We start from the raw sequence: 24,226 nt of genomic DNA on the forward strand, positions 1-24,226 counted from the left end.
AGAAGGCAAGAGGTGGTCTCTTCAAAGACGGTAGTAGGGCTCATATCTTGAGCCGTTATCTTCCAATATGTATACATTAGCGGCCAAATTCCACGTCCCATCTCCTCAGATTTGAGCAATTTAGTCTTCGCCACTGACGTTTCTATTAATATTTTCCACCTGATTTTCCATGGCCCATATCAAGATCGGGCGGAGAGATACTTTACCTTTTATCTGCTTAGTAGATACCGATGTACTTATCATCTTAAAGTGTAAGCTGATCTATCATCTAATGATATTTCGGAAGACTAGGTGCCTGTTTCCATGTATTGAACCTGCTTCAACTGCCGCTTAGTGAAATACGGTATGGTGTGCGTTAACGTTAGTCAAGATAGACCTACATCGTCGCTGATACTGGTCTATATAAAAATAATTTATTTGGTACATTGATTGATTGCTATGTTTTAAGACCAAAAAGATAATTATTTCTGGTTTGAGGCGGATAGTTACATGTATGTACGTTTCCCTAAACCTGGGTTGTAGAGGTTAGTATTTGACAGCGGCCGTCCGCTAGCTAAAACGCACCCCCCAATACATATCCCAGGAAAGAAGAGATAAGTAAATCTGAACAAACAATTTTTAGCTATGGTTATCACCTATAGATGGCCCGCGATTTCTTTTGTTTGACACATGGGATATATTTGACACCGAAGATCTAGAGGAAAATACGTATGGCAACTAGCATCAAATATATGACCGAGTGATTAACTATGAAGAGGCTGGTCTTGTGTGGCTCAGGCTGGCGATAAGAGTCCCATGAGGATGGTGGTCATTATATCAGCCACCTATTATTTCTGGGTAGTCCTCTCACCATGGATATGGGATAGGACCACGTGGGCTCAGATTTTGGATATCTAGCCAAGTGTTCATATTGTCTGAATTCGCAAAATGAGCAGGTCAAATCAGAAGGGTGTACTTTCTGGCATAGGTATGGTAACTCTCAAATCCTCTAAGTACGGATAAGTGCTAAATCACCATTTTAAAAAAGTTGATTGAAAGCTGATATGTCAAGACTTTGGAGAAGGAAATTTCTCCTATCCTTTTGGGAAATTTCTGGATAAATGCTCATTTTATAACCTGTGTATATCATTCGGTTTGTAATTTATCTATCGCTTTAGATCAGTTGAAACTTCTCAAAATGATGAGTATATTGTGCACGAAAGCTGTATTACGCTTATATACACGTGGGTGCGATCCCACCACCGCCATTAAGAAATTGAAGCCTGTACTTTGTACCACAGGTTTACAATGCACTTCTGAGGAAGTTTATGCACCGAGGCCCGAGCTTGTCGATCATGATTTGCTGAACCATGGTCTGAGTAATATCGCACATGTGCTCGTCTCAGGTTCATGTGTCCATCAATAAGGTTTGTGGTGTTAGTATGACCTCCGAAAGGTATCACTATTGGCAACCGCTTATCTCTTTCTCCCTCCCTCTTTCTCCGTTACGGTTACATTTACGGTAACATATGCATAAATTATACGGGGCGATCTAGCAGGCACATGCAACCAATCACCATGGTACTCTACTATCGTGCTCTCGTGGAAACACTCATTTGATAGACCACTGCATCTGTGGGAAAATCTTTCTTCCCCGTAATTAATTTGGCCTATACATGGCTCCATTGATCAGTACGTAAATCAAGAATTAAGCAGTAGAAGCGTGTCAGCACCTGACGTGTGTGTGTGTGTGTGTGTGTTATTTCCGCCCGATCTAGTATATAGACCAAACCAAACAGCTGAACTCTCTCTTGTGTGATTATAGGTTCGGGAATACTTTCTTGATTTGGGCCATTGAGCGCCGTCTAAGCGGCTGACAGAAGAAATTTGAAGACCACGGAGGTCAACTCAATAACGTAGGGTAATGAATGAGACATCTTGGCGGGCTTGTTTCAACAGGTGCCACGCAGCTACCTATCGTTACCCAAAATTACCCTTTCCTAAAGCCTTTAGATCTCCGAAGAATGGTGGCGAAATATTTCATGGAGCAATATCTGTTATATGCTTCGATCGGTGTTTTGGATCATGTAAGATCACTCGCATGCGAAGGATCGAAAGCTCAACGGCGTTGTTGGGGGGTATCATTGACATTACTTAGGAATTGGAGGGTGCGGTAGCTCTATCACCAAGACTTCATCTTAAACAAATAAAAAAAGGTCGATATGCGGTTCCTTGGGAGGATGATGGGTAATTCTTGGTCAATATTGTCTGTTCCACCCACAAAATATTCACATGAATCGAATAGCTTGTTAGTGACCGCCACACGGAGGACCTCCGAGTCTGTTATTGATGAAAACAGGTTTTTACTGTTGAAAATCTCGTACGTGGAATTGATCCAGACCTCAAACGTGCTTATAGTTTTCTCGAGAGCGGCCGAGCGGCCGTCAACTCATTGTCCTGAGTTATGAATTCCCATCGAGATTTTGTTTTTCTAATCCATTTGTTTGCCTCCTACAAGCAATTTGAAGTATGTATTCATCAATTGAAAGTGATTTTCTGAAGGTGGTCCCGGAATCGAGTCCGCCTCCCATGTAGCCCAAATTGTAAAATCCTCGCACCACCATGTTGAAGTAGTTGAGTTCTGTCCGTATGTGCCAAAAGATTAAACCATAAAATGTCGCATCATCGAAGTCAGGGCCGGCCGGCCATTGATTACAACTGGCGGCAAAGTAATCGAACGAGAGTGATCTCCTCGTTCAACTTTGACAGTGAGCGGGTAGATTTAGATTGCGGGTAAAGGCTGCAGATGGTATCTGAGATAGCCATCGGTATTAGTAAAAGGAACCCATACCAAATATTTGTATGTATGTAGTAGAGGCGAAAGTAGAGTTTTTGATAAAATAATCATGGCCGCCAGTGCTAGTTCCGCTCGATCCGAACCTCCACTACAGGACGTAGGGTACCGTCGTCGATATGCATCGGAGGCGCCTCCGAAGAAAGTAATGTTTGAATAATAATAGTCTTGGCTAGCTCAGTACGGTTTGTTTTATTCTATGATTGTCAGTGAAGAGCGTGTTAAGCTTTTCATAACCCCGGAAAACGGTTAGAAAGATCCCCAGACGCTCAATAGCCGAGTTACCCCGCATTGTATGGGATATCTGCCAAGAGGGAAACTGACGAACGGCACTGAGCGGAGATGCTCCGCTACTGGTTCTCTTAGTTAGGCCTTTTTCCCTATCTATACGACTTTATACCGATGGTGCAAAGAGATGAAGGGAAGCCCTTAACCCCGCAAAGTAGGCACACACGATATGTGGAGAGGAGAATAGTCGGCCCAGATTTCCGGTTGATAAAAGTTTGGCATAGATTTCATAGAGCTAGATCAGACAGTTGGAGTACTCTAGGAGAAGCCCTCAAGAGAGAAGAAAGAAGTGTCTACGGAGCTAATAAATGAATTATTTGGATTACCAGCCTTGTTGACAACAACAGGCGTAGTAATTGTCATCTTTAGTAGATTGGTCAGGGCAGGCTACGTCTCTGAGTGGTGGAGTGGTTAGCAAGCGGCTACACCTGGGCTATTCTGGTAAGAACGGAGAGAACCCCGCATTAAGCATGTTGATCCTATCTAGAATCGGGACAACATTGTAGATCACCGACCACTGCAGGTATCCGAATTTTTGCTCGCTTTTTGGGCCCGCGTGATGATTGCGATGCCATCTACCGCACTTTATGCAGGTTTTACTCGCGAGAAAGACAGAAGGAAAACAAGCATACCGGCCACACAATTGAGCGGGCATGGCCCCGTCTCGAAGTTCTCCTTAGAGATGCAATTTCGCCGTTATGGTCAATTGATGCGTGCACTCCTGGGTAAAACACTTACGACCACTCGCTTAACAAGGCGAAATAGCTTTTAAAAAGCTTCGCTCCCCCAGATTTATGGAAGCCTTGTCAGTACATAGCCACACTCGCCTCGGTATTGCGTCCCGTCCCTCAAGGTTCAATTTCACTACTAGTTATCACTCGAGGCAGAATTATAGCCTTAGCTGTGAACTATGTTTCACGCAGAAAATACCAACGACCCGAAGGAGGTTAGGAATTGGAAAATTCACCTACTGGGTGAGTATATCGCAGCTATGACTATTCCTGGACTATCGCTGATTCGTGGTGGTTATGTGAAGGCTTTGGAGTGTCGATGTCTGCTGTAGCAGTAGGGTTAGACAAGCCTGTGACCATACAACGAAGACGGCAACTTTGCTAACAAAGTATTCTGTATTGCAAAGATTCGATACTGCATTTATAGGAGGCACCCAGGCGCTGGTGTCTTTCAAGGTATTCCCCACTTCTTGTCGAAAATCTAAAAGTTCGTAAATTGGCTAACTTTGTTTCACCAAAAGCGGGATTTTGGACTAGATGTCCAAAGTCAGCATGAACGTGACACATTATCGGGTGTGTACCGAAATTTTCCGGGAGTTAAATCATAATTCCAAGATCTAACACTTTTCTCCCCCAGGGAATATTGTGTCAACATTTCAAGCTGGATGCGTTGTGGGGTCGCTCATAACTTTTCCAATTGTCGAAAGATGGGGACGCAGAAAAGGGATGATCCTGTCGTCATTGATTTTTTGCATTGGTGCAGCCTTGATGGTGTGTGCCACAAATCTTTTTTTTTTAAAAAAAAAGAGAGAGAGAGAGAGAGGAAACAAGATTGACATTCTAGGTAGACTGCTTCATCTGGAATGCTGCCACTCATTTATGCTGGCCGAGCAATAACTGGCCTTGCAATTGGTGGTGCATCATTGATCGTTCGTAAGTCATTTCCCCGAAACGAAACACTCGTGTAACCCAAGCTGATGCTACCAAGCCGTTTATATTGCCGAAACCTCACCACCAAGTATTCGCGGAAGACTGGTAGGAGTATTCGAAGTGTTAAGCCAAGCCGGTGGGATGCTGGTAAAATTTACCCCACATTATGTGCAACGTATGAGATGATCTGACAATGCGTCAGGGATTCTGGATCAATTACATCGTCGATAGAACCATAGACCCTGCCGGCCCAACTCAATGGCTCATTCCTGTGGGACTCCAACTGGCCCCCGGAGCTATTTTCTTCGTTGTGTCCCTTTTTGCCCCCGAATCACCTCGTTGGCTTTGTAAGAAGGATAACTGGGATCAGGCCAAGAAGAATTTGGTTTTGCTGCGGAACCTCCCAGGCGATCATGAATATATTCTGGAAGAACTCGCTGGGATTAAGGAGCAGATTGAGCTCGAGCAGCTCAAGTCAGGAGGGAGTTCTCTAAAAGCGAATCTCAAAGAGATGACCCTTAAGGGGAACAGAAACCGTGTTGGTATTGGACTATTATTGATGGCTTGTCAGAATCTGACTGGTGTTAATGTTTGTTCTCCTGTTAATCCGATAGCAGACCTAATCGCATTTGCTAACATGAAGAAGATTCTTACCTACTACTCGCCTCGTATTTTTGAAACTCTTGGATTAACAGGAACCTCAACAAAGTTATTTGCGACGGGATGTTACGGAATCGCTAAAACTCTCGGGATGGTGATTTTCGCTGTTTGGCTAGTTGAACGAGTTGGTCGACGAAAGGCCTTGATTTATGGCGCCTTTGTGGGTAGTATTCCAATGTGGTATATTGGAGGATATGTTATGAAAGCCGACCCCGAAACAGCAGCTGCGGAAGGAAAATTCACCCAGAGTGGTTGGGGATATCTTGCGATGGTTTGCGTATACCTCTATGGGCTCGTGCGTATCCCCCTCCCCTCGCTAGCTTCAAAGTATTGAGTTCTGACTTGTAGCTGCTGCATTGTAGATTTATTGTATGACCTGGCAGGGAACAACCTGGGTGTACTGTTCCGAGATCTTCCCAATGGGTATTCGTATGTTCTGGTATGTAGCTACCATCTGAATTCCAAGAATAAATGCTAAGACCGTGGTAGTGTTGCCATAACTACAGCCGACCAATGGCTCTGGTCTTTTATTATATCTCGCTCGACTCCGTAAAGCCCCGCTCTGCAATCATTCAAATGTTAGAAACTTTTTTACTAATAATAAATATAGATACATGATTACGAGTCTCGGCTATGGAACTTACTTCTTCTTTGCAGCGTTGATGATTCTAATGGGAATATGGTCATTCTTCTACGTACCGGAAACGAAAGGGCTTACGTTGGAGGACATGGATAGGCTCTTTGGGGTCCCAGAGAGAATTGAGAGCGAGGGAATGAAGCGGACGGGGGAGCTGGAGAAGGGTTCTGACGAATTGATTGACAGTGCTGGCGGTACGGGTGTGAGGAGATGATAGCCTTTTTTTTTTTTCGTGTACATATTAGCTACGAAGTAAATTACAGATGGTTTAACCCAAAGTCGTACAAGTACTGGTACTTATAGTGAATTACGCTACCTATGTCGTCATGAACCCTTGATTAGCTTGGATCTAAAGTTAAAACAACCACATATATTGTCGGGGACAAAAATATCAGTGCTCGGGGCGCAGAGTGTCGGCTCACTACATACATGTAGTATTACGATGCACAACTCCCTATATCAATTCAGTTAGAGTGGATGGCCAAAATGGGACTTGTGTCTGGGGTTTATACTTCATGCTCGGAGTATAGTACTGTCCTCACTATTTCACGAGCATTGGGGTATTCGGGCTACGCAAACTGAGCAGTGCATCTAGGTAAAATCCAGCCTGTAATGCTCGTACTCGACTTCTTCGCTGCTTGAAGCTGGTGAATCTCTAAGTCGGTCTACTACGATACGAGCGACGTTGGGGGTTACAACACTATAAGTTGATCTTGGCATTGTCGAGTGACGGTCGGTGATTGGATTTGTGACCTGCATTGTGATGGATCAATGATCCAGTGGTGCAATTCTACCAAGCCAAGCTCGAATAAAGCCAGGAAAATTTACGTCACATCCATCCTCCGGACGTCAAATGCTTGTCAAGTGATATTGCGCCGCACCAGTTTAGTACTATGTAGTCTGCCTGGGTTCTGCAAACTGCGGCCGCCCTAGCTTAGGCAAATCCATATACCGTTAGAATCTCCACAGCCCATGCAAGCCTGTACGACGGCGGCCCGTCAAGGGGTCTGCTGAAATTCTCTTTTTCTACTATTTTGATACTGGTGTAACAGCGCGTTATTGTGCGAGGAGGGATATACATGTATCGGTGCCCAGACTTGGTGAGAATAAGTACGATGTTTATATCCATAACAGAGCGAGTCTCTCTATAATGTTTACATCATGGAACTTTCATCAAACCCAGCTGTTTCTTCAACTTCCATGGTAATGGTGTCCTTACCCCACTTCTCTGCATAAACTATTTGCAATTCAATCAACACATCCCAATGTTTGATCCACGAGAACAAAAAAAAGGTCGAGGAAGGTCGCTGTTGACAACCTTGACATGTCGTCCCCGCATGTTTGACAAGGGTTGCAGCATTTCCTTCCCTGGAGTGATTGTCTCATCTACGATCTCGGAACCAATCAAGCGAATCCTTGATCTATCGAAAACACGGATTCGCGAGCCTTTTTGCCATTTTATCCCTAGCATCTCTGTTTTTAGGCACATATGACGCAACATCCCGAAGTTTTGCGGGTGTTTGCAGCATCGTGGGTGTTCGCAACTCAGTCCCCCGATACCTTGGCGTTACCGCGGCAACCGCCCCAACTTGTGTTGTGTTGTTGTGATTTGCGGACCTGCCCCAACGGATAAACCTTCTTCAAAACGCCCATCTGCTCCCCCTCCATCATCATCAATCATCACCATCTCAACCAACCCCTCCCTCTCATCACAACTTCTGTTTATTTTCATCAAGAAGTTTGTTCATCAACCCCAGCTTGTTCCCGTTTCTTGAGTCATTAGATTCTACTAGCCCGACATAAACGAAACACAATTGCCATCGACCGCGAAGGACTCGTCTCAGCTATATCACCCGTTTTAGCCCGCGTTCTATTTGCTAGCTAGCTCAGGAACCAGGCTTCACCCCATCCCATCTGCCCTTCTGTTATTGCTCCGGTCCAGCATTTGATCACAATGAGTGCTTCTAGCTGGGCGAACGCGCATTCAAGAATGTAAGTTGTGTTGTCATTCGGTCTTAATATGGCGGCTAATTCCTTTTAGCGGAACACCTGCCTCCATGATGTCGGACCCATCAACAATAGTCTCACGAACATCACGCTCAACGGGCGTGACAACCCCTGGAGTAACTCCCTCGTACTCAAAAAAGCTCGTCGTTGTCGGTGACGGTGGATGTGGAAAAACATGTCTCCTGATCTCCTATTCACAAGGATATTTCCCGGAGGTTCGTGCGCCCCCTTTTGTTCCATGTGACGAAGTTTATCGCTTATCGCGCAATTGTTTTGCAATCCACGTGACATTAAACTGACTGTTATTTAGAAATATGTACCTACTGTCTTTGAGAATTACATTACGCATAAAACACATGAAGCCAGTGGGAAGATTGTTGAGTTGGCGTTATGGGACACAGCCGGGCAGGAGGAATACGATCGCTTAAGACCGCTATCATATCCAGAAACCGACGTCCTGTTTGTTTGTTTCGCGATAGATTCTCCGCATAGCCTTGAGAACGTTTTAGACAAGGTAATTTGCGCTCCTTGAGTTTGCAGATCTGCATATAAAATCTTGGCTAATGCATTTTCTTTCATAGTGGTACCCCGAAGTTCTCCATTTCTGCCCTTCAACCCCAGTTGTCCTCGTCGGTCTCAAGACGGATCTTCGCAAAAACAGAAACGTTATTGAACTTCTCAAAACGCACGGAATGACGCCCGTAACGCAACTACAGGGAGAAGAGGTTGCGAAACGGATGGGTGCACGGTACGCGGAGTGTAGTAGTAAGGATATGATTGGAGTACATGAGGTATTCGACTTGGCAATGGATATGGCGGTGGGTCATGGCCAGAAGAAATTGAAGAAGAAGAAGAAGTGCACGATTTTATAAGACGACCATGGTTGTGATGAGTTTTTCTTTTTTTTTTCTATTTTGATTCATTTGTTATATGATATTCGTTCTGTACGAGCTACGCGTATACCTATACCTATGTCCCTTTATTATCATACCTTTTCCTTCGATCTTCATGTTTTATCTTTCTTTTCTACTTTTTGGAGGAGCGAACTCGTTTACACCTATTTGTTGGTTTGTTCGATTCTTTTCATATTCTCTTTCTTCTCGTGGGAAAACTTTTGCATCGAGCGCAGTGGAGTAAGCGGGAAAGGGCTTAATGTTCAATGTCTCAAATGAATAACCCACCAAGCAGGGCTTGGGCAAAAAACGAACGCATCACGAGTTGAGAGAACTACATACTTACTATATTATGTACGCATAGTGATCTGGGACGCTTGGGTTTTTCTTCTTCTTTTTACTTTTGAGCAAGCAACTCAGTTTGTGTATCTCCTGTATTTGTTTATCATTACACGGCACGGGCGGGGAGGGGATTCGTCTTTTACTTTCTTGTTTTATTTCCGGAACGAAGTGGTGGCAGTGGTGGTCGTGAAAAAGAGGCAACGCATATATCATCGATGGAGGAGGGCGTCAGTGGAGTACTCTTTTTGTCTTTTCTTTTGTAAATGCTTATCTATTTACTGTTTTTTTCTTTCTTTCTTTCTTTTTCTTCTTTTATATACCGCGACAGCCTTTGTACCATCCAATTTTTTTTCTCTGCTCTGCTCTACTCTACTCTGATCAAAGCAGTATTTTTGTTTTATTTATTGTACATGTAGTATTGTATGAATGATATGGCGAGAACCGATTGACCCCAAGCTTAAGCTGATGAATGGCTGCTCGTGTTATTGCGGTGGCTGACAATTGTTGATGTTTTGAAATCCTCTGGTAATGATATGTACCCTCATCGCCCCCATCCGCCCATCTGCAAGTGTGTTTTCTTCTGGACACTTCTTCCCTAGGTCTAGGTCAGCCCTATCTACCTGTGTAACAAAGAAAAAATTCCATAGATTCCCCATTCGAGTAGCGGACCCGCGAAGCCGCAAAGTTTCAGCTCCTGGGGAAAACTCAAGGCGTTTGAGGTTTTTTTTTTTTTTTTGGGCCCTGGCTGAAGATAAAGAGACTTGCGGAAGGCCCCCACAGTGACTAAAACACACCTGAAGGGCCGGTTTGCTATTGATTGTATACACCGCTGCATATGCAGTGTGTTTGTTTGTCGCACAAGAGCATGCGGGAGCCTGGAAGAGGCGTTTTTTTTTTTTTTTTTTTTTTTTTGGGGGGGGGGGGGGGGGGGGGGTGAAATTGTTGATAACCCCCCAGGCGGAGCGTGGATTGTACGTGAGGGCGAGGGCGAGGGTAACGCGTCGGGGCAGGGAGGGAGGGAGGGATGGGGCGGTTATTTGGACCTTGTAGGGTCACGGTTGGGGGATGGGTGGGATGGGTCAGGTATTTGGGTGGCCCGGAGAAATTGGGTCTTGCATTGACACAGACGGGTCTCTCTGCGTACCATGGTAAGTTGGAGGCTCTAGAATGTCGTTGTGGGGTTGTATGCTGTTGTTTTAGATGGGTTTTGTGTTTATGAACTTGGTCAATGGTTGATAAACAATACTCTTATTACTATAAGTCTCTGTTTGGGACGTTGCCGGCGGGCTTTATGCCGTATTAATTGTTTCTCCCATATATAGATAACCAATGTAGAAACAAAACCAACAGCCCTGAACCCGCTGCTCGAGTACTTTATATATATTGGCGAGAGGTGGAAGGATGGCTTTGTGTGGAAATAGCCTAAATTATCAATCAATATATGTACTAGCATTCCGTATATAAGACGACTGGTTTCCGCCCCCAGAATTGCCGTGACAAATTCAATTTAATCTATCATGTAGTCACAGTACGCACGTACCTGATTTGCGCCAGCCGTGCCTGAGAGGTCCGGGTAGATCTACATTAGCTTATGTGAGGGCACGATTGGAGTTGTTCCTAGTCTCCGCCATGGCCAAGCCAGCTGCTTCAAGAGCAATCACTCGGCCGCCAAGACACCTTCTTGAAGCAGCGCTTGTTGAAGGCTTAAAATGATATCTTCACTAGTAATTCAACTCCACCAGCTGAATTATCCATATCTCTTAGTTAAGGGTTCCAAAGAAACGGGCGAGGTTTACTTTGGCATATACACCTAAGCCATTGTGGTCGAAAGTCGGCCCCAATTGCTACGGGCCAGTATAATACCGCTATGGAGGCTTCGCGACAGTATTTTATACTCAACAGAGTATATCTAGTAAAAACAGACTGTGATATATACACGCCGAACAGATATGTTTTTGTTCGCATGTTCACACTGCTGTAGTGGTCCATTGTGTTTCGCGAAACCCTTTACAGCCCCGGCTCCTACCGCTGATGCCTTAATCCAGGCGGCACCCCACCAAGGGGGGTTCTGGTCAGGGGGGGGATTTGCTTCGGTTGATAATGAACACCAGTATCTCATTTTATCTCCATAATCCAGTTCATCGCTGTTTTAGTAGTTGTAGAGATGTAAGTATGTATGTAGATGCCTATTGGTGAATTCAGGATGTTGTTTCAACTCGCACTGGTTTGCTCGAATAGGCTGCCGTCTGTTGGGTGGCTGTGGGCGCATACACGTATCTGCCCTCCCTCCCTCGCACCCGACCCGTCCAAACCAAATCAGGAAGCAGCCGGACATTCAGTCTGTGCGGGCAGCCTACTCTAGAATACATATACCTACTGCAAAACAGTCCCTTTCTTTCTTTCTTCCTTTCTTTCTTCCTTTCTTTCCCCCCTCTCCTCCCCTCTTTTCTACCATATCTCTCCACCTCGGGTTCATCAATCTCTGAACTAATCAATCAATTAATCCTCCAAACCCCACAACCCCAAAAACCAACACACGATGCCCGTCCTCCCCCACAACCTCCTCACCCGCTCCACCACCACCGCCGCCGCCGCCGCACCCGCCGCCTCAGGCCTCGCCAGCCGCCTCGCAGCCTGGTACCACTCCCTCGACGACACCTCGGGCCTCAAGCAAGCCCTCCTCAGCGACACCACCCGCAACCTCGCCAAGCGCGGCACCGAGGCCGCCCAAGCGGTGCTCGAGGACGAGCAGCTCAAGGGCTACGCCGGCCACAGCGTCAAGGTCGCCCACGACGTTGCGGACTCCGTCACCGTGTGGTACTCGGAGCTGGAGCCGGGCTATGTGGCGAGGTTCGGGCAGTGGCTGGGCGAGCTGTGGGCGAGGGTTGTGATGGCGTTCAGCGGGTGGGGTGGGTGGTGGGAGAAGATCTCGGCGGTGGTGGCGGCGGTGGGGTCCGTGTTTGAGAGCTTCTTGGTGTGGTGTACTGGGCCGCGTGGGTGTTTTTCTTTCTGGGTGTTCTTGGGTGTGGGTTGTGGGTGCTAATGGGGTGCGTTTGAGGGTGCGTAGAGGCGATTAGGTTGATGATTATCTGGGTGTCGATTGTGGTGGTTGTCCAGCTGTTGACTGTGGTTGTGGGGTTCGGGCCCGCGGGGGTTGTTGCCGGTGCGTCTATTCTATTATACTCCTGGGTGGTGGTGCGGAAAAACTGACGCCCGCTATAGGCAGTCTTGCGGCCGGGTTCCAGGCATATGCGTATGGCGCGTTTACGCCCGCGGGCGGCTTCTTTGCGTTCTTAACATCGATGGGGATGCTGGGGCTGATGATGCCGCTGGGACTGCTAGCGGGCGCTGTGCTCGCAAGTTTCGTCACGATCATTTGCTTCTTTCTGGGAGTGGGGTTGTAGGGGGTTTGCGGGGAGATACGAGTGTGGTAAGTGGTCTCCGCAGGAAGATATGGTGAGTATCTTTACGGCATTTTACATGCGCTTCATTTGTCTGCTTAGCTAGAGGTAAGAGGGCTAGGGATATATCTCTAGCTCTAACTACATATACTTGTGAAAAAGTCTGCAATCGCTTTTTGTTTTCCTACCTGTTTGAATGTTAAACCAAACCCCTCTATTACATGTAGCTAGCTACACAAAGCAATAAACAATAACAATCCTACCGTGAAAAATAAAAAAAAAAACCAAGGTCAAAACAAAAGATTATACCAAGTAACCCAATTTAGGAACTATAGGCCGCAGCTATGTAGCTAGCAAAATAAATAATAATTGCTGCCAGCCTACGTACGAACCCACCAACAGCAGACCCCCCCCGTAACCAGCCATCACCGCTTCCCAACCCCCCTCGGTAGCCCCTCATACATAACCGTACTCTCGTCCCCCTCGCCCTCCTCCGCGCCCTTCGTCTCCTCCGGGTTCTTGGCCATCACGCTCTCAAACTGCGACCACAGCGCCTCGACGCTTTCGAATTCCTTCCCGACCTACACACCCCACCCCAATTAGCCCTCACCCCCCACCGCAACAGACAGACAGGCACACTCACAGCAATCACGCCCTCCAGCGAGCGATTCAGCACATTCATATTCATGAGCACATGCTCGAGCGACAGCGCAATCTCACTGACCAGCTGGTCGCGCTGCACTGGTGTCCCGGTGTGTGTTAGCTAGCTTATCCATCCATCCATCCATCCACCACACCTCACTCAGTGGGGTGCGCACGTACGTTCGAAAAACGATTTCTCGGCGGGCTCGGCGGCGGCCGGGGCGGCGGCGGGGCGGGAGGTGGACATTGGTGCGTGGATGGACGGGCTGCTAGTGGTGGGGTGTGTGTGAGGTTTGGGTGAGGTGAGGTGAGGTTGTGTTATCTAATCGGTGGTGGGAACCCTTGCCCTGGTTGGGTGGATGGCTTGGCTTGGCAGGGGTCGGTTGGGTTGGGTTGGGTTGTTGGGAAGAGAGGGGCGGGTGGGTGTGGGTGGGGGGGAAGGGGTGGTTTGAGTGTGGGGGTTTGAAAGGTAGAGATTTGGAGAGATGTTGCTGGGTATTTATGGGTTTATGTGGTACGCTCTTAATCGAGATCAATCCGGACAGGCCGCCAGAGTGGTGGACCAGTTAGAACGTTTCTTATCGTTTGCCCCCCCCCCCCCCCCCAACTATTTGGGACACTTTCGATCACTTACATGTAAGGATGTACATATGCCTATACCATCGCTCATCTCTCCGTCCAGGTCTTCCTCTCATCAGTAATGAAGCTTTCTCCGAGCCGAGTGATGATCCATGAATATTTCCGTCACACATAATCACTCGACCGACCAACCCAAGCCAGCACGGCGCGCCCTCTTTCAAAACCTATCACGTGGAGATACTCGAACGTCATCTCGCAATAACCACCCCGTCCGGCCAGAGAGACACGTCGTAGAATACATGTAGCCAGGGTAGCGATCGGGTGCTTCTTGTGTGAGGAGGGACTAGCAGTGGAGGCTCGAGGGAGTTTCTGGGGCCGGACAAGAGGTCAGATACTGCCATAGCAATATACATGCAACCAATGAGTTAACAGCAACAAAAAAAACTCGGACATAGCAGCTTTGCCCGCCCGAGTGATACCTCATGAACATATCGCATTATGCAAGTTACTCTTGGCATATGCACACCTGGGGCCGGTATGTATGGTGCGCTCAATCTTAAAGGGTATGGAAATTCAATCGCTTATAACTTTACCACCACAAAAGATATCAAAACTCTGTTGGAACAAAAGCTAGAGACAATGATGAAGAACAAAATGACCTGACACACTTTTGATATCGATTATGGTTGTAAAGCCTTAGGGAATTGAAAAGTTGGGTTTTTCTATGTAAAAAGCGCCAAGAATGAACAGAGTGGAACGGTATTATACTCATTTATACTCCCCAAAAGTGTCACCTGTGGCAGGAATGCAGGAAAGTGGCTACATAGGGAGATATAGGCCCCCTGATTGGCTCAGTAGTTAGGGTTAGTTAGAATCTCAGCCACGATTGTTCCACTTCCAAATACGCCGTGTCACCTTTAAGACTGGGCGCACCATAGATATCTGAACAAAATCAGGCAACCAGATCTACATGTACCTGCTGCGAGAATAAGTTTCCGCCACTACTTTTGTGTTGCAACCGCATTTTCACGTACAAATTTGGCGCAAACTTATTCGCCGCAAGTACATACATACATTAATTCTACATAAGAAGAAGAAACCTACGACCAGAATAAAGAACACCCATATCAGTTTCATCTCCCGTCTGCAACAATCTCCAAACAAAACATGGGCATAAACCTCCCATATACGTATGCCAGGTACTTCTAATCTTAATCTTAAGCCCCACCACCCGCAAGCTTGTACATATCACATATGCCATCTGACCCCCGTTTCTTCACCCCGCAGATTCATCGACTCCGAAATATTCACCCTCTTCGCTGGTCAGTCCCGCAAGCCCTTCCACGTGCACAAGCAGCTCCTCGCCGAGATATCGCCCGCGCTTAAGAGTCACGTCTTCAACGATATGAAGGAGGGCCGCGAGAACTGCATGGAGATGGAGCATGTGACGCCGCAGACAATGTGCCAGTTTCTGGAGTTTTGCTATACGGGGGAATATTCAGAATTCGCCGACGATATCATAGATGGAGATGGAACTGGGGAGGAGGAGGAGCAGGAGGAGCAGGAGGAGCAGGAGGAGGCGGAGGTGGACCGGAGGGAGTGGGACGCGATGATGATGAGGGAGGTGTGTGGGGAGGTTTTTGTTTGTGACACCGAACCTAAAATCGAACCCAGAGTCGGAATTCGAACACTGGTCCCACACGCAAAGCTCTACGTCCTCGGGGACATGTACAACATCCCGCGCCTGAAAAGCCGAGCTTATTGGAATATCAATGAGATGATTGAAAAACTAGAAAACAGAGGTCGGTCAACTTGGGTTGCTGATGTGTATGTTGACCTGGTGAGATACGCGTGTGATAATCTTCCCGAGCGGGCCGGGGGGGGCGGGGTTGATCCGCTGGTGGAGTATCTGGCGGGCTGTGCGGCGTGTAAGCTGGGCTCGCTTTGTGGGAACAAGCGATTTCTGGAGCTGCTGTCGACGGGGGGTAGGGAGGATTTTACGAGGGCCTTTTTGGAGCGGGTGAAGTTTAGGGATGGGGCGACGGTGCAGAGGCCGGATTTTGGAGAGTAGGTGTCGGCGGTCTGGTATGGTCGTTTTGGAGCGCTGGAGTATATATTAGTTTGGATCTGCCGATCTTATACTACCTACAATGGCGGAAAATGGGGTGTGATTAGAGTAGTAGTAGTCTTGTAGTCATGCGGCTTTTATGAGCATTAAGCTTGCTCATTCGGCTCGGTTTAATTCGGTATTCATATGAATACTATAATTGCAAACAAAGGTTATTTCATGCAAATACGCTATCCCAAAAGAACGGTATGCTCAAAAAAGCCGTACCAATACTGCTAGCTAGCTGGTCACACAATTGAGTTCTGTGACCGCGCTAGTATCAGGGTATGGTACTAAGCTAGACCTACATGCATGTAGTCTCGTACCCAGGGAAGTACGAGCTCAAGCTAGACCTACACATGTGCCCGTACCCACAACACTCATATCATGTATATACATACATACTCATGTAGACTCATCCCTCAACCCCCCTCGCTTTGATTTCATCATGCCATCGATGGAATTGCCAAATTGTAATTCTATCTTGAAGTCGATTTCAACCTCAACATACACATGTACAAGAGGAATCTTCAGAACACCTACTACTTGTATTAGTTTTCAATTGTATATCGGAGACCTGCTAGTTTTCAGACCCCTACTATGCTTTTGAATATTTTGGTATTTTAATGGTATATTAAAGGCGTACTGGTACGGCTTTTTCTAAAACCCCGCTTTTTTCTAAAAAACAGCTTGTGACCAAAATGACCCTTTTTGAAGAACACCAGTTCTCCACTATATGTCAAAAAAAGTGCTTCTATAGAAATGCATTTCTTTGAAAAGTCGGTGTCTTTGTTAATATGGTTTTACTACGTCACTTTTAAACCTGCAAAACTTGTACGGCTCTAATCACACCCGGGTTTCCCGTATTGTAGTTTATAAGCAATCTTTATAGACCGAGGTTGATCTTACCAGCATTATATATACTCCTGAAAAGAATTGATTTGTTAACAAAGGATTTAGATCGTAGTCTCTTGCAATGCATGAATAGATCAAGCAGTGTCACTAGAGTCTATTAACTGCGTAGTCAAGGTGGATACGCGCTGCCCTGATCCTCTTGAGCTTTCAGACCTCACGTATGCATATACTTATTACTTATCAATTGGTTTAGTGAGAATTCCGACGCTGGCTTGGTTGAAATCTATGATGAAGTTACTATCCCCATTAACAGTCAGGCTTGTTTTGATAAATGCCTCATCAAATACGATTAGCGTAGAGCTCGAAATACAGGATGAATTAAAGTGCTCTCTAATATAGAGTTACTGTGTAGATTAATCCGGGTACGTGACAAAGTCTCGCTTTAGTAGTGGACCTGTTGAAAGTGGGACGGGTCTTAAAGCTTCAATTATTATCGATGTCTAAGACCAATACAAGCTATCTTATAAGAACCCGGATAGGACACCATTCCTCTTGACAGCGGGTTCTTTAGTATTCGACACCGTGACCTTACTAGCTTGAACGACAGCATCGAAAATAAGGTACCGAGTGAGATTTTATGAATGGAAAAGTGAACAACTATGTTCGCTATAGGTAATTATAACCAAGGTCACTGAAGTTGCTGGGCCCGAATTTTAATGATGATTTCGGTTCGGAGGGTTTGGTTAAGCTACTCGTATAATCCAGATTTTGGTCCCGTTACAAAAACTCGCCCGACCCATTAAACGCTTGCTTATGGTTTACACAGGGGCGTTATTTCCTGTAAAAGGCGCCTAATACTCACGCATTAATTAAGTCCTGAGAATTCTTGGTCACAAAATTTCTCAGATCTTACATAATTAACGCGAGTAAATACATACATGTATATGTATATATTAATTGTCAACATCTGTTTACAAAGTCTCAACCTCCTGCAAATGAGCATAACCCATCATGTTCACCTAGAAAGCAAACAATGATAGGCTCAACGAAAGTTTTCGAAGCGTACCTAAGAACAGTATTGGAGCCTCCGCGTCACTCGAATTATCCCTACAGTTAAACCACAATTCATATTCCATTGTCGAATTTTTCCTTGCCCACTTCCCGGTTGGAGATATCTACCCATTCCCTCAATTTTAAGCCTAATTAGACTAGAGAGAGGCCTGATCAGATTCGAACTCAGATGCCAGGTATTAAACACGGTTAGAAGAGACACTGCACCACTTGATGAATCGGTAACACCGATAGTTCTCTACAGACTGCGGAGCTACTAGCTACACAGTGTAGCCTAGGACTGGACACGCGCACCCGAGGGAACTATCTGGGAGACAGAGGGCGAGGGAGGGCCCTCGGGATCTAAATGTACTTTTCTGATGCGTCTTCGGCGATATATACGCCGCCTCACACCGAAGACAGGTGTATAGTCGTTTTAAAAGACGTTGACAGAGACATACGAAACATTTCTACACCGACAATGTTCACAATAAGTTATAAGTTTAGGTTGCTTAGACGTAAGAAGTAAGATCTTTATTCATCACCGCTTTAGTCATATCTGTAGAATGACATCAACGAACCTGATGGTGTCTGTTACTGTCCGACGTTTGCCTACTTATTATCTATCATTATTTATTGATACACAAGGCTCACATTTTATGGATTTTTGATTTCATGAACGGAAGCAAACGTGTTGGTGATAATTCAAAAGATGTTGCATAAGCATCCCAACCCGAACGCCATTCCTGAGGACAGAAGATATTGTATTCCTGAACCCTCTTGAGAAAAAAAAAAGATCCAACCCATCAAATCATGCATGCCCTAATTTTTAGATACCTTACAACAAGAACAAAAAAAAGACAAGCCAGATTTTTCCCAACAGCCACAACCATCTCGCGCACAAACCCGTCAATAAAGGCGGGTACGTTACGCTTAACGGTATCTCCAGTAGCTCTGGGTGTTGAGGCGCTTCCAGGTCTTTCTCCTTCCAGCAGTGGTCTTGTTGTACCTGTGACCCTTGTTGAGACCACGGGACTTCTTGCCGGTGGAGGTGAGACCGCGCAATTCACGGTGCTTGTGGACGGGGTTAACGATCCAGTTGATGCGAGCATCGCGGCGGATAGCCTTGTGCTGGGGGTCGACGAGGATGACCTCAAAGTACTTGTAGGTCGAGTCCTGGTTGATCCAGTAGGAGTCTAGAAAATGTTAGTGACGGATGACGAATAGCAGTAATCGAATTGATACTGCAGGCGCTGTTGTGTGAGGGGTTTACTAACTCAATACACGCAAGTTGGCGCAGCGCTTTCCAACACGCTCCTCAGCGGTGGAACGGAGCGAACGCTGGTACTTGAGCTGGTTGATACTAAATTGTTTTAGTGTGATTAGCTTCTTTCAAGATTCTTCCAAATAATCATTTCCTTTATCATTCGCCGATAAGAAAATCCGGACTCCAAATGTCTCTGAAGTTCCAAGTCTCCTTTATCAATGAAGATAGCAACGAGAAAAGGGAACTCAGGACTAACCCTTGGTTGGTAGGCTAGATTGGAGAAAAACACCAAAGTCAGCAATTCAATTCCGAGCTTTATCATTCAACCATCGATGGAATCAATCAACCTTTCCGTAGGTGGCTCCCTTAGGAGCGGGCCTCTTGCGTCCTCCACGGCGAACACGGACACGGTAGATGACATATCCCTGCTTGGCCTTGTACCCGAGACGGCGAGCCTTGTCGGGACGAGATGGGCGAGAAGCACGGTGAACAACGTTGAGGGAGCGGAGTTCCCAGCAGCGGACACGGAGAAGGAAGCGGAGGATGTCACTCTGCTTCTTCTTCTGGATTTCCTCGACGTACTTGAGAGCGCCCATTTTTGCTGCTGTTTTGTTGTGAGATGGTGTTAATTGTCGAGGGTTGTCGAGGGTTGTCGAGATTAATTGGTGATGTTGCTGCTTACCGAGATAATTTTTGGTGGAGGAGGAGAATTGAGGAATTGTGGGCTGTGGGGAGTGGGGCTTTTCCTATTCAGTCAAACAACAGTCCCATGCCAAGAAACAGCATCCATGTTGCTATCATGTGATACTGATAAGCGCTTAGTGATACGTGCCAAGTCTTACGGCGTCTATAGCGGGTGTTTAGCGTAATATTCACTTTGTTACAGTCGCATAATTTGGCATCAGCATCCTTGCAAACCGCGACACGTTCCCGTCCACGGCTTCCAACCGTTGTTGTCTACTGAGTGCATTCTCTTCAACTACAGTTGTCTCTTGCGTCCCAACTGCTTCCACCACCATTCTGTTACAACCAAACCCATCATCACTTCATCCACCACGCGTCTTGAAGTTGTCTCGTCCCATGAACGGCTGCTAGAAGATTCAAAAAGGCATAAACTACAATGCACTTCATCCGGCCCCAGTGGCTAACTCACTCTGCTGGTATGTCCTACAGATCTTCCGATCAAACGCGTGCTTTCAAGCTCTGCTTGTCTCTTCGTCCAATTATCAAGCTCTATTAACTTCTTCCCGCCCTGCTCCCTAGCCGATAAAAAGCCGATTGAAGTTTACTCTTGCCATGTCTCTCCCGACGGAGAAAGATTAGCGACTGGGGGTCTGGGTATGTTTTGTACCGTTTAGCCATAAGCTTGTTTTCAAGCTGACAAGATTGCTATAGACGGCAATGTCCGCATATGGTCCACCGCAGCCATCAAGGCATCTGTTACCGGAGACGATAATGAAGCTCCCACTCGTCCCCGACAGCTATGCTCTCTTTCTCACCACTCAGGCGCTGTTTTGACAGTTCGTTTCTCCGGCAACAACCGATACCTTGCTTCGGGCTCCGATGATAAAATTGTTCTTGTCTACGAACGAGATGTCAACGCGGTTCCCCAGTCCCGCCCACTATTTGGGTCCAACGAAGCTCCCCACGCTGAGACATGGAGGACCTATAGAAGATTGGCAGGACATGATAACGACGTTCAGGACGTTGGCTGGTCCGCGGATTCTTCAATTTTAGTGTCTGTGGGGCTAGATTCCAAGGTTATCATTTGGTCTGGGAGCACTTTTGAAAGACTCAAGAAGCTCGATGTTCATCAATCGCATGTTAAGGGTCTTACATTCGATCCAGCAAATAAGTATTTTGCGACTGCAAGCGACGACAGAAGTATCAAGATATTCCGGTTCACATCTCCAGCAGCCAATGCAACTGCCCATGACCAACAGACCAATTTCACATGTGAGACATCTATTACTGATCCTTTCAAGGACTCCCCTTTAACAACATATTTCCGTCGTTGCTCATGGTCTCCTGATGGCTCTCATATCGCGGCTGCAAATGCCGTGAATGGCCCTGTCAGTTCCGTGGCTATCATCAACCGTGGCAATTGGGACAGTGAAATCAATTTGATTGGCCACGAAGGACCAGTAGAAGTGTGTGCCTTTGCTCCAAGAATGTTTTCAAAAACGCCCCTTACCCCGGGGACCCCACAAACTGCTCCAGTTACTGTCATTGCATGTGCAGGTCAAGACAAGGCCTTATCAATTTGGAATACATCAAATCCGCGCCCATTGATCATTACACAGGACTTGGCAACGAAGGCTATCTCGGATTTGACATGGAGTCCTGATGGGATGACTCTGTTTGTATCATCTTTGGACGGAACCACAACATGTATTTGTTTTGAAGATGGAGATTTGGGTTATGTGTTGGGAATGGAGGAGAATGAAAGGATATTGCAAAAATTCGGTGCTGGCAGGAGAGGGGCAACATTGCCAGAGGGGACCGAGAGTGTCAGATTAGAGGAGATGGCTAGGGATGGTGAGAGGAGGGAGGTGGAAGGGAGAATGGGTCAATTGATGATGGATGGAAATAACATCAATGTTGGTGCGGATACGCAAATGGCCAATTCTGGAATGAATCCTGGTCCACAATGGCAAATGCAGCAACAACCGCGGGCACCTGAACCAGAAAGAATTGCCCCTCCTCCTGCGGAGAAGCTTCCAGAAAAGCCTTATAAACAGAAGGTTACAATCACTAAAGACGGAAAAAAAAGGGTAGCACCTCTATTGGTCTCAACGTTAGTAATCATTTGCCTTGTTGATTGTGAGGTCTTTTTGAATTTCAGCTGATTCCAGTATGTCGGATACAGAGGCGGTGGCCATCGTTCAAACCTCCCCAACGCCCACCTCCTTCAAGCGGCTGCTAATAACAACTCTGGAACAAATAATGGTCCAAAAACCGAGCTTGATCTTACACGCCCATATGATGGATTGCCGAAGGGTGGAATGCCAGCCCTCCTTATTGGAAATAAGCGCAAAGTGCCTATACCTGATGAGGGAGAAGAAGAGCAACCTCAGCATACAAATAATGGGAAACGGGTAGCGGTTTTAACAAATGGGGGTGCTGGTACCGTAGGACCATTAGAGACACCGGAATTCATCAGGCCAGCTGTTGTATCTCCTGCTTTAGCGCCTAGTCCAGTGCGATTAGCGGTTCCGAGAGTCAGGATTTGCGTCAATAGAGTCATCGACGCTGCTGGGCAACCTTCTGCAAACGTTCCTAGCATTGGTGCGTCAGGTTCCGCGCCTGCACAAGGCTCTGGCTCAGATGATACTGTCTTTGAGGCTAGGAATTCAAGGAATGTTACAGATAGGGAACCAACACGCCTAACTATCACTAAACATGGTCAGGTCGTATGGGTGGATTTTGTCCCCAAAGCAGTGTTGTTAGTTACAGGAAATAGTAATTTTTGGTGTGCGGCCTGTGAGGATGGAAGTTTGCATATATTCTCTCCAGTGGGTAGAAGAATTCTCAACGGGCTCGTTATTGAGGCACAGCCATGTTTCCTTGATTGCAGAGGGTGGTGGCTGATGTGCATCAGTGCTGTGGGAGTTGCTCATGTCTGGTAAGTTCTTTGCTCTAAAACTGACATTCGCAGCAATTGACTGGTAGGATAGGAATATCAAAACTATGAAGTCGCCTCACCCCCCAGTATCTCTTGCGCCAATATTAGATATTGCAAGTACTTTTCAAAAAGCCGATGGCCTTTCTAAGGCAGAGGCCATCACTGAAGCTGGGATAAACTCGGAAGGCACTATCGTCGTATCTTTGACCAACGGAGATGGATATTCATATGCGAAGGACATGTTTACATGGATGAAACTCACCGAAGCCTGGTGGGCCATTGGTTCTCAATATTGGGACACGGCAGGGAACTCACGCGCATCCCAGGCTGCGCTGGAAAATCCCTCTGATCCAGGAAACCCCTCTGTCTCCGCGGGCATTATCCCCCATTTGGAACGCCGAACAACCAATGAAGTCCTCCTTCACGGTCGTGGCCGTTTCCTCCAACGTATCGTCAAATCTCTACTTAACAGGGAAGGATTTGAAGGGTTTGAGACTGCTGTGTCCGTTGCGCATCTGGAGAACAGAATGGCCGCAGCAGTGGCTTTGGGTGCGAAGGAAGAATTTAAGAACTACCTGTTCATGTACGTCAGACGGATTGCGGCTGAGGGGATGAAAGGAAAGGTAGAGGAGTTGTTGAGAGATTTCATGGGCAGGGTGGATGTTAGCGAAGATGATGAAGACGAAGAAGAAAACGATGATGAGATTGTGGGTTGGAATAAGAGGGAACTATTAAAGGGAATTTTGCTAGCTATTGGTATGCTCTTTTTTTTCATTCACGATGCTTCTGGTTCCTATAACAAACTAACCGTTCTGTGTGTAGGCAAACATCGTGATTTACAGAGGATTACAGTCCCATATGCAAGAATTCTAGGAATTATGGAGGAGGACGATGAATAACTACGTATTCTTTAAATAGCTAGCAATATTTCGCGTTCAGTCCCAATCCCAAAAAGGCTTAGAAACACGGCCGTTCCTACCTATTATCGCTGTATGATTATTATTTTCCTATCTGTTTGTAGTTCTAGCACGCGGTTTTCCTTTCTTTCAGGGCATGGTGTGGTGGAAGATATCTGCGGCTGGGCATTGTGCATTTATTGGGCGATTTAGTATAATCAATATCCCGCTAGAATCTATTGAGTCCACCGGGGTGATCATATTTTTTAATCATCTAAGGGTTGGGGGGCTGATCAATTGAATCGCCCCTGATCGATCTTGTGGCCTTAAATGAAATTATATCAGGTATGATAAGATGCTTATATTAGACAGTACTGGAGAATGCACTTGGGGAACATTATATAAACCAGAAAATATTCTGCTTCATAAATTATCACTCGGTGATTTATCTCACCCCTCCTGCGGGCATCTAACAAGATACAC

The 24,226-nt window shown here is 46.4% G+C and overlaps 7 protein-coding genes across 7 annotated transcripts; 5 read left to right on the forward strand and 2 right to left on the reverse strand.

The window, feature by feature from the left end:
* Nucleotides 1-4,975: 4,975 nt before the first annotated feature.
* H6S33_004659 (uncharacterized protein) lies at nucleotides 4,976-5,776 on the forward strand (the record flags this gene model as incomplete). The annotated part of the gene is made up of 1 exon (XM_044836003.1): nucleotides 4,976-5,776. One exon carries the CDS (start codon nucleotides 4,976-4,978, stop codon nucleotides 5,774-5,776), a length of 801 nt encoding a protein of 266 aa, XP_044690632.1.
* Nucleotides 5,777-8,033: 2,257 nt separating this feature from the next.
* On the forward strand, nucleotides 8,034-8,958 carry H6S33_004660 (uncharacterized protein; the record flags this gene model as incomplete). Its single annotated transcript, XM_044836004.1, has 4 exons — nucleotides 8,034-8,071; nucleotides 8,121-8,301; nucleotides 8,397-8,600; nucleotides 8,668-8,958. 4 exons carry the CDS (start codon nucleotides 8,034-8,036, stop codon nucleotides 8,956-8,958), a joined length of 714 nt encoding a protein of 237 aa, XP_044690633.1.
* A 2,902-nt stretch (nucleotides 8,959-11,860) lies between these two features.
* Nucleotides 11,861-12,725, forward strand: H6S33_004661 (uncharacterized protein; the record flags this gene model as incomplete). The annotated part of the gene is made up of 3 exons (XM_044836005.1): nucleotides 11,861-12,314; nucleotides 12,389-12,484; nucleotides 12,544-12,725. 3 exons carry the CDS (start codon nucleotides 11,861-11,863, stop codon nucleotides 12,723-12,725), a joined length of 732 nt encoding a protein of 243 aa, XP_044690634.1.
* Nucleotides 12,726-13,147: 422 nt separating this feature from the next.
* On the reverse strand, nucleotides 13,148-13,611 carry H6S33_004662 (uncharacterized protein; the record flags this gene model as incomplete). Its single annotated transcript, XM_044836006.1, has 3 exons — nucleotides 13,148-13,303; nucleotides 13,366-13,463; nucleotides 13,545-13,611. The coding sequence occupies 3 exons, from the start codon at nucleotides 13,609-13,611 to the stop codon at nucleotides 13,148-13,150; spliced, it is 321 nt and encodes a 106-aa protein (XP_044690635.1).
* A 1,499-nt stretch (nucleotides 13,612-15,110) lies between these two features.
* Nucleotides 15,111-16,014, forward strand: H6S33_004663 (uncharacterized protein; the record flags this gene model as incomplete). The annotated part of the gene is made up of 2 exons (XM_044836007.1): nucleotides 15,111-15,142; nucleotides 15,231-16,014. The coding sequence occupies 2 exons, from the start codon at nucleotides 15,111-15,113 to the stop codon at nucleotides 16,012-16,014; spliced, it is 816 nt and encodes a 271-aa protein (XP_044690636.1).
* Nucleotides 16,015-18,888: 2,874 nt separating this feature from the next.
* Nucleotides 18,889-19,818, reverse strand: H6S33_004664 (uncharacterized protein; the record flags this gene model as incomplete). The annotated part of the gene is made up of 4 exons (XM_044836008.1): nucleotides 18,889-19,151; nucleotides 19,233-19,318; nucleotides 19,479-19,492; nucleotides 19,570-19,818. The coding sequence occupies 4 exons, from the start codon at nucleotides 19,816-19,818 to the stop codon at nucleotides 18,889-18,891; spliced, it is 612 nt and encodes a 203-aa protein (XP_044690637.1).
* A 524-nt stretch (nucleotides 19,819-20,342) lies between these two features.
* On the forward strand, nucleotides 20,343-23,746 carry H6S33_004665 (uncharacterized protein; the record flags this gene model as incomplete). Its single annotated transcript, XM_044836009.1, has 6 exons — nucleotides 20,343-20,382; nucleotides 20,486-20,560; nucleotides 20,618-22,019; nucleotides 22,092-22,847; nucleotides 22,900-23,603; nucleotides 23,670-23,746. 6 exons carry the CDS (start codon nucleotides 20,343-20,345, stop codon nucleotides 23,744-23,746), a joined length of 3,054 nt encoding a protein of 1,017 aa, XP_044690638.1.
* Between the last annotated feature and the right edge of the window lie 480 nt (nucleotides 23,747-24,226).

Source organism: Morchella sextelata (genome assembly GCF_020137385.1).
Source record: "Morchella sextelata strain SCLS chromosome Unknown scls_18, whole genome shotgun sequence".
Taxonomy (NCBI): domain Eukaryota; kingdom Fungi; phylum Ascomycota; class Pezizomycetes; order Pezizales; family Morchellaceae; genus Morchella; species Morchella sextelata.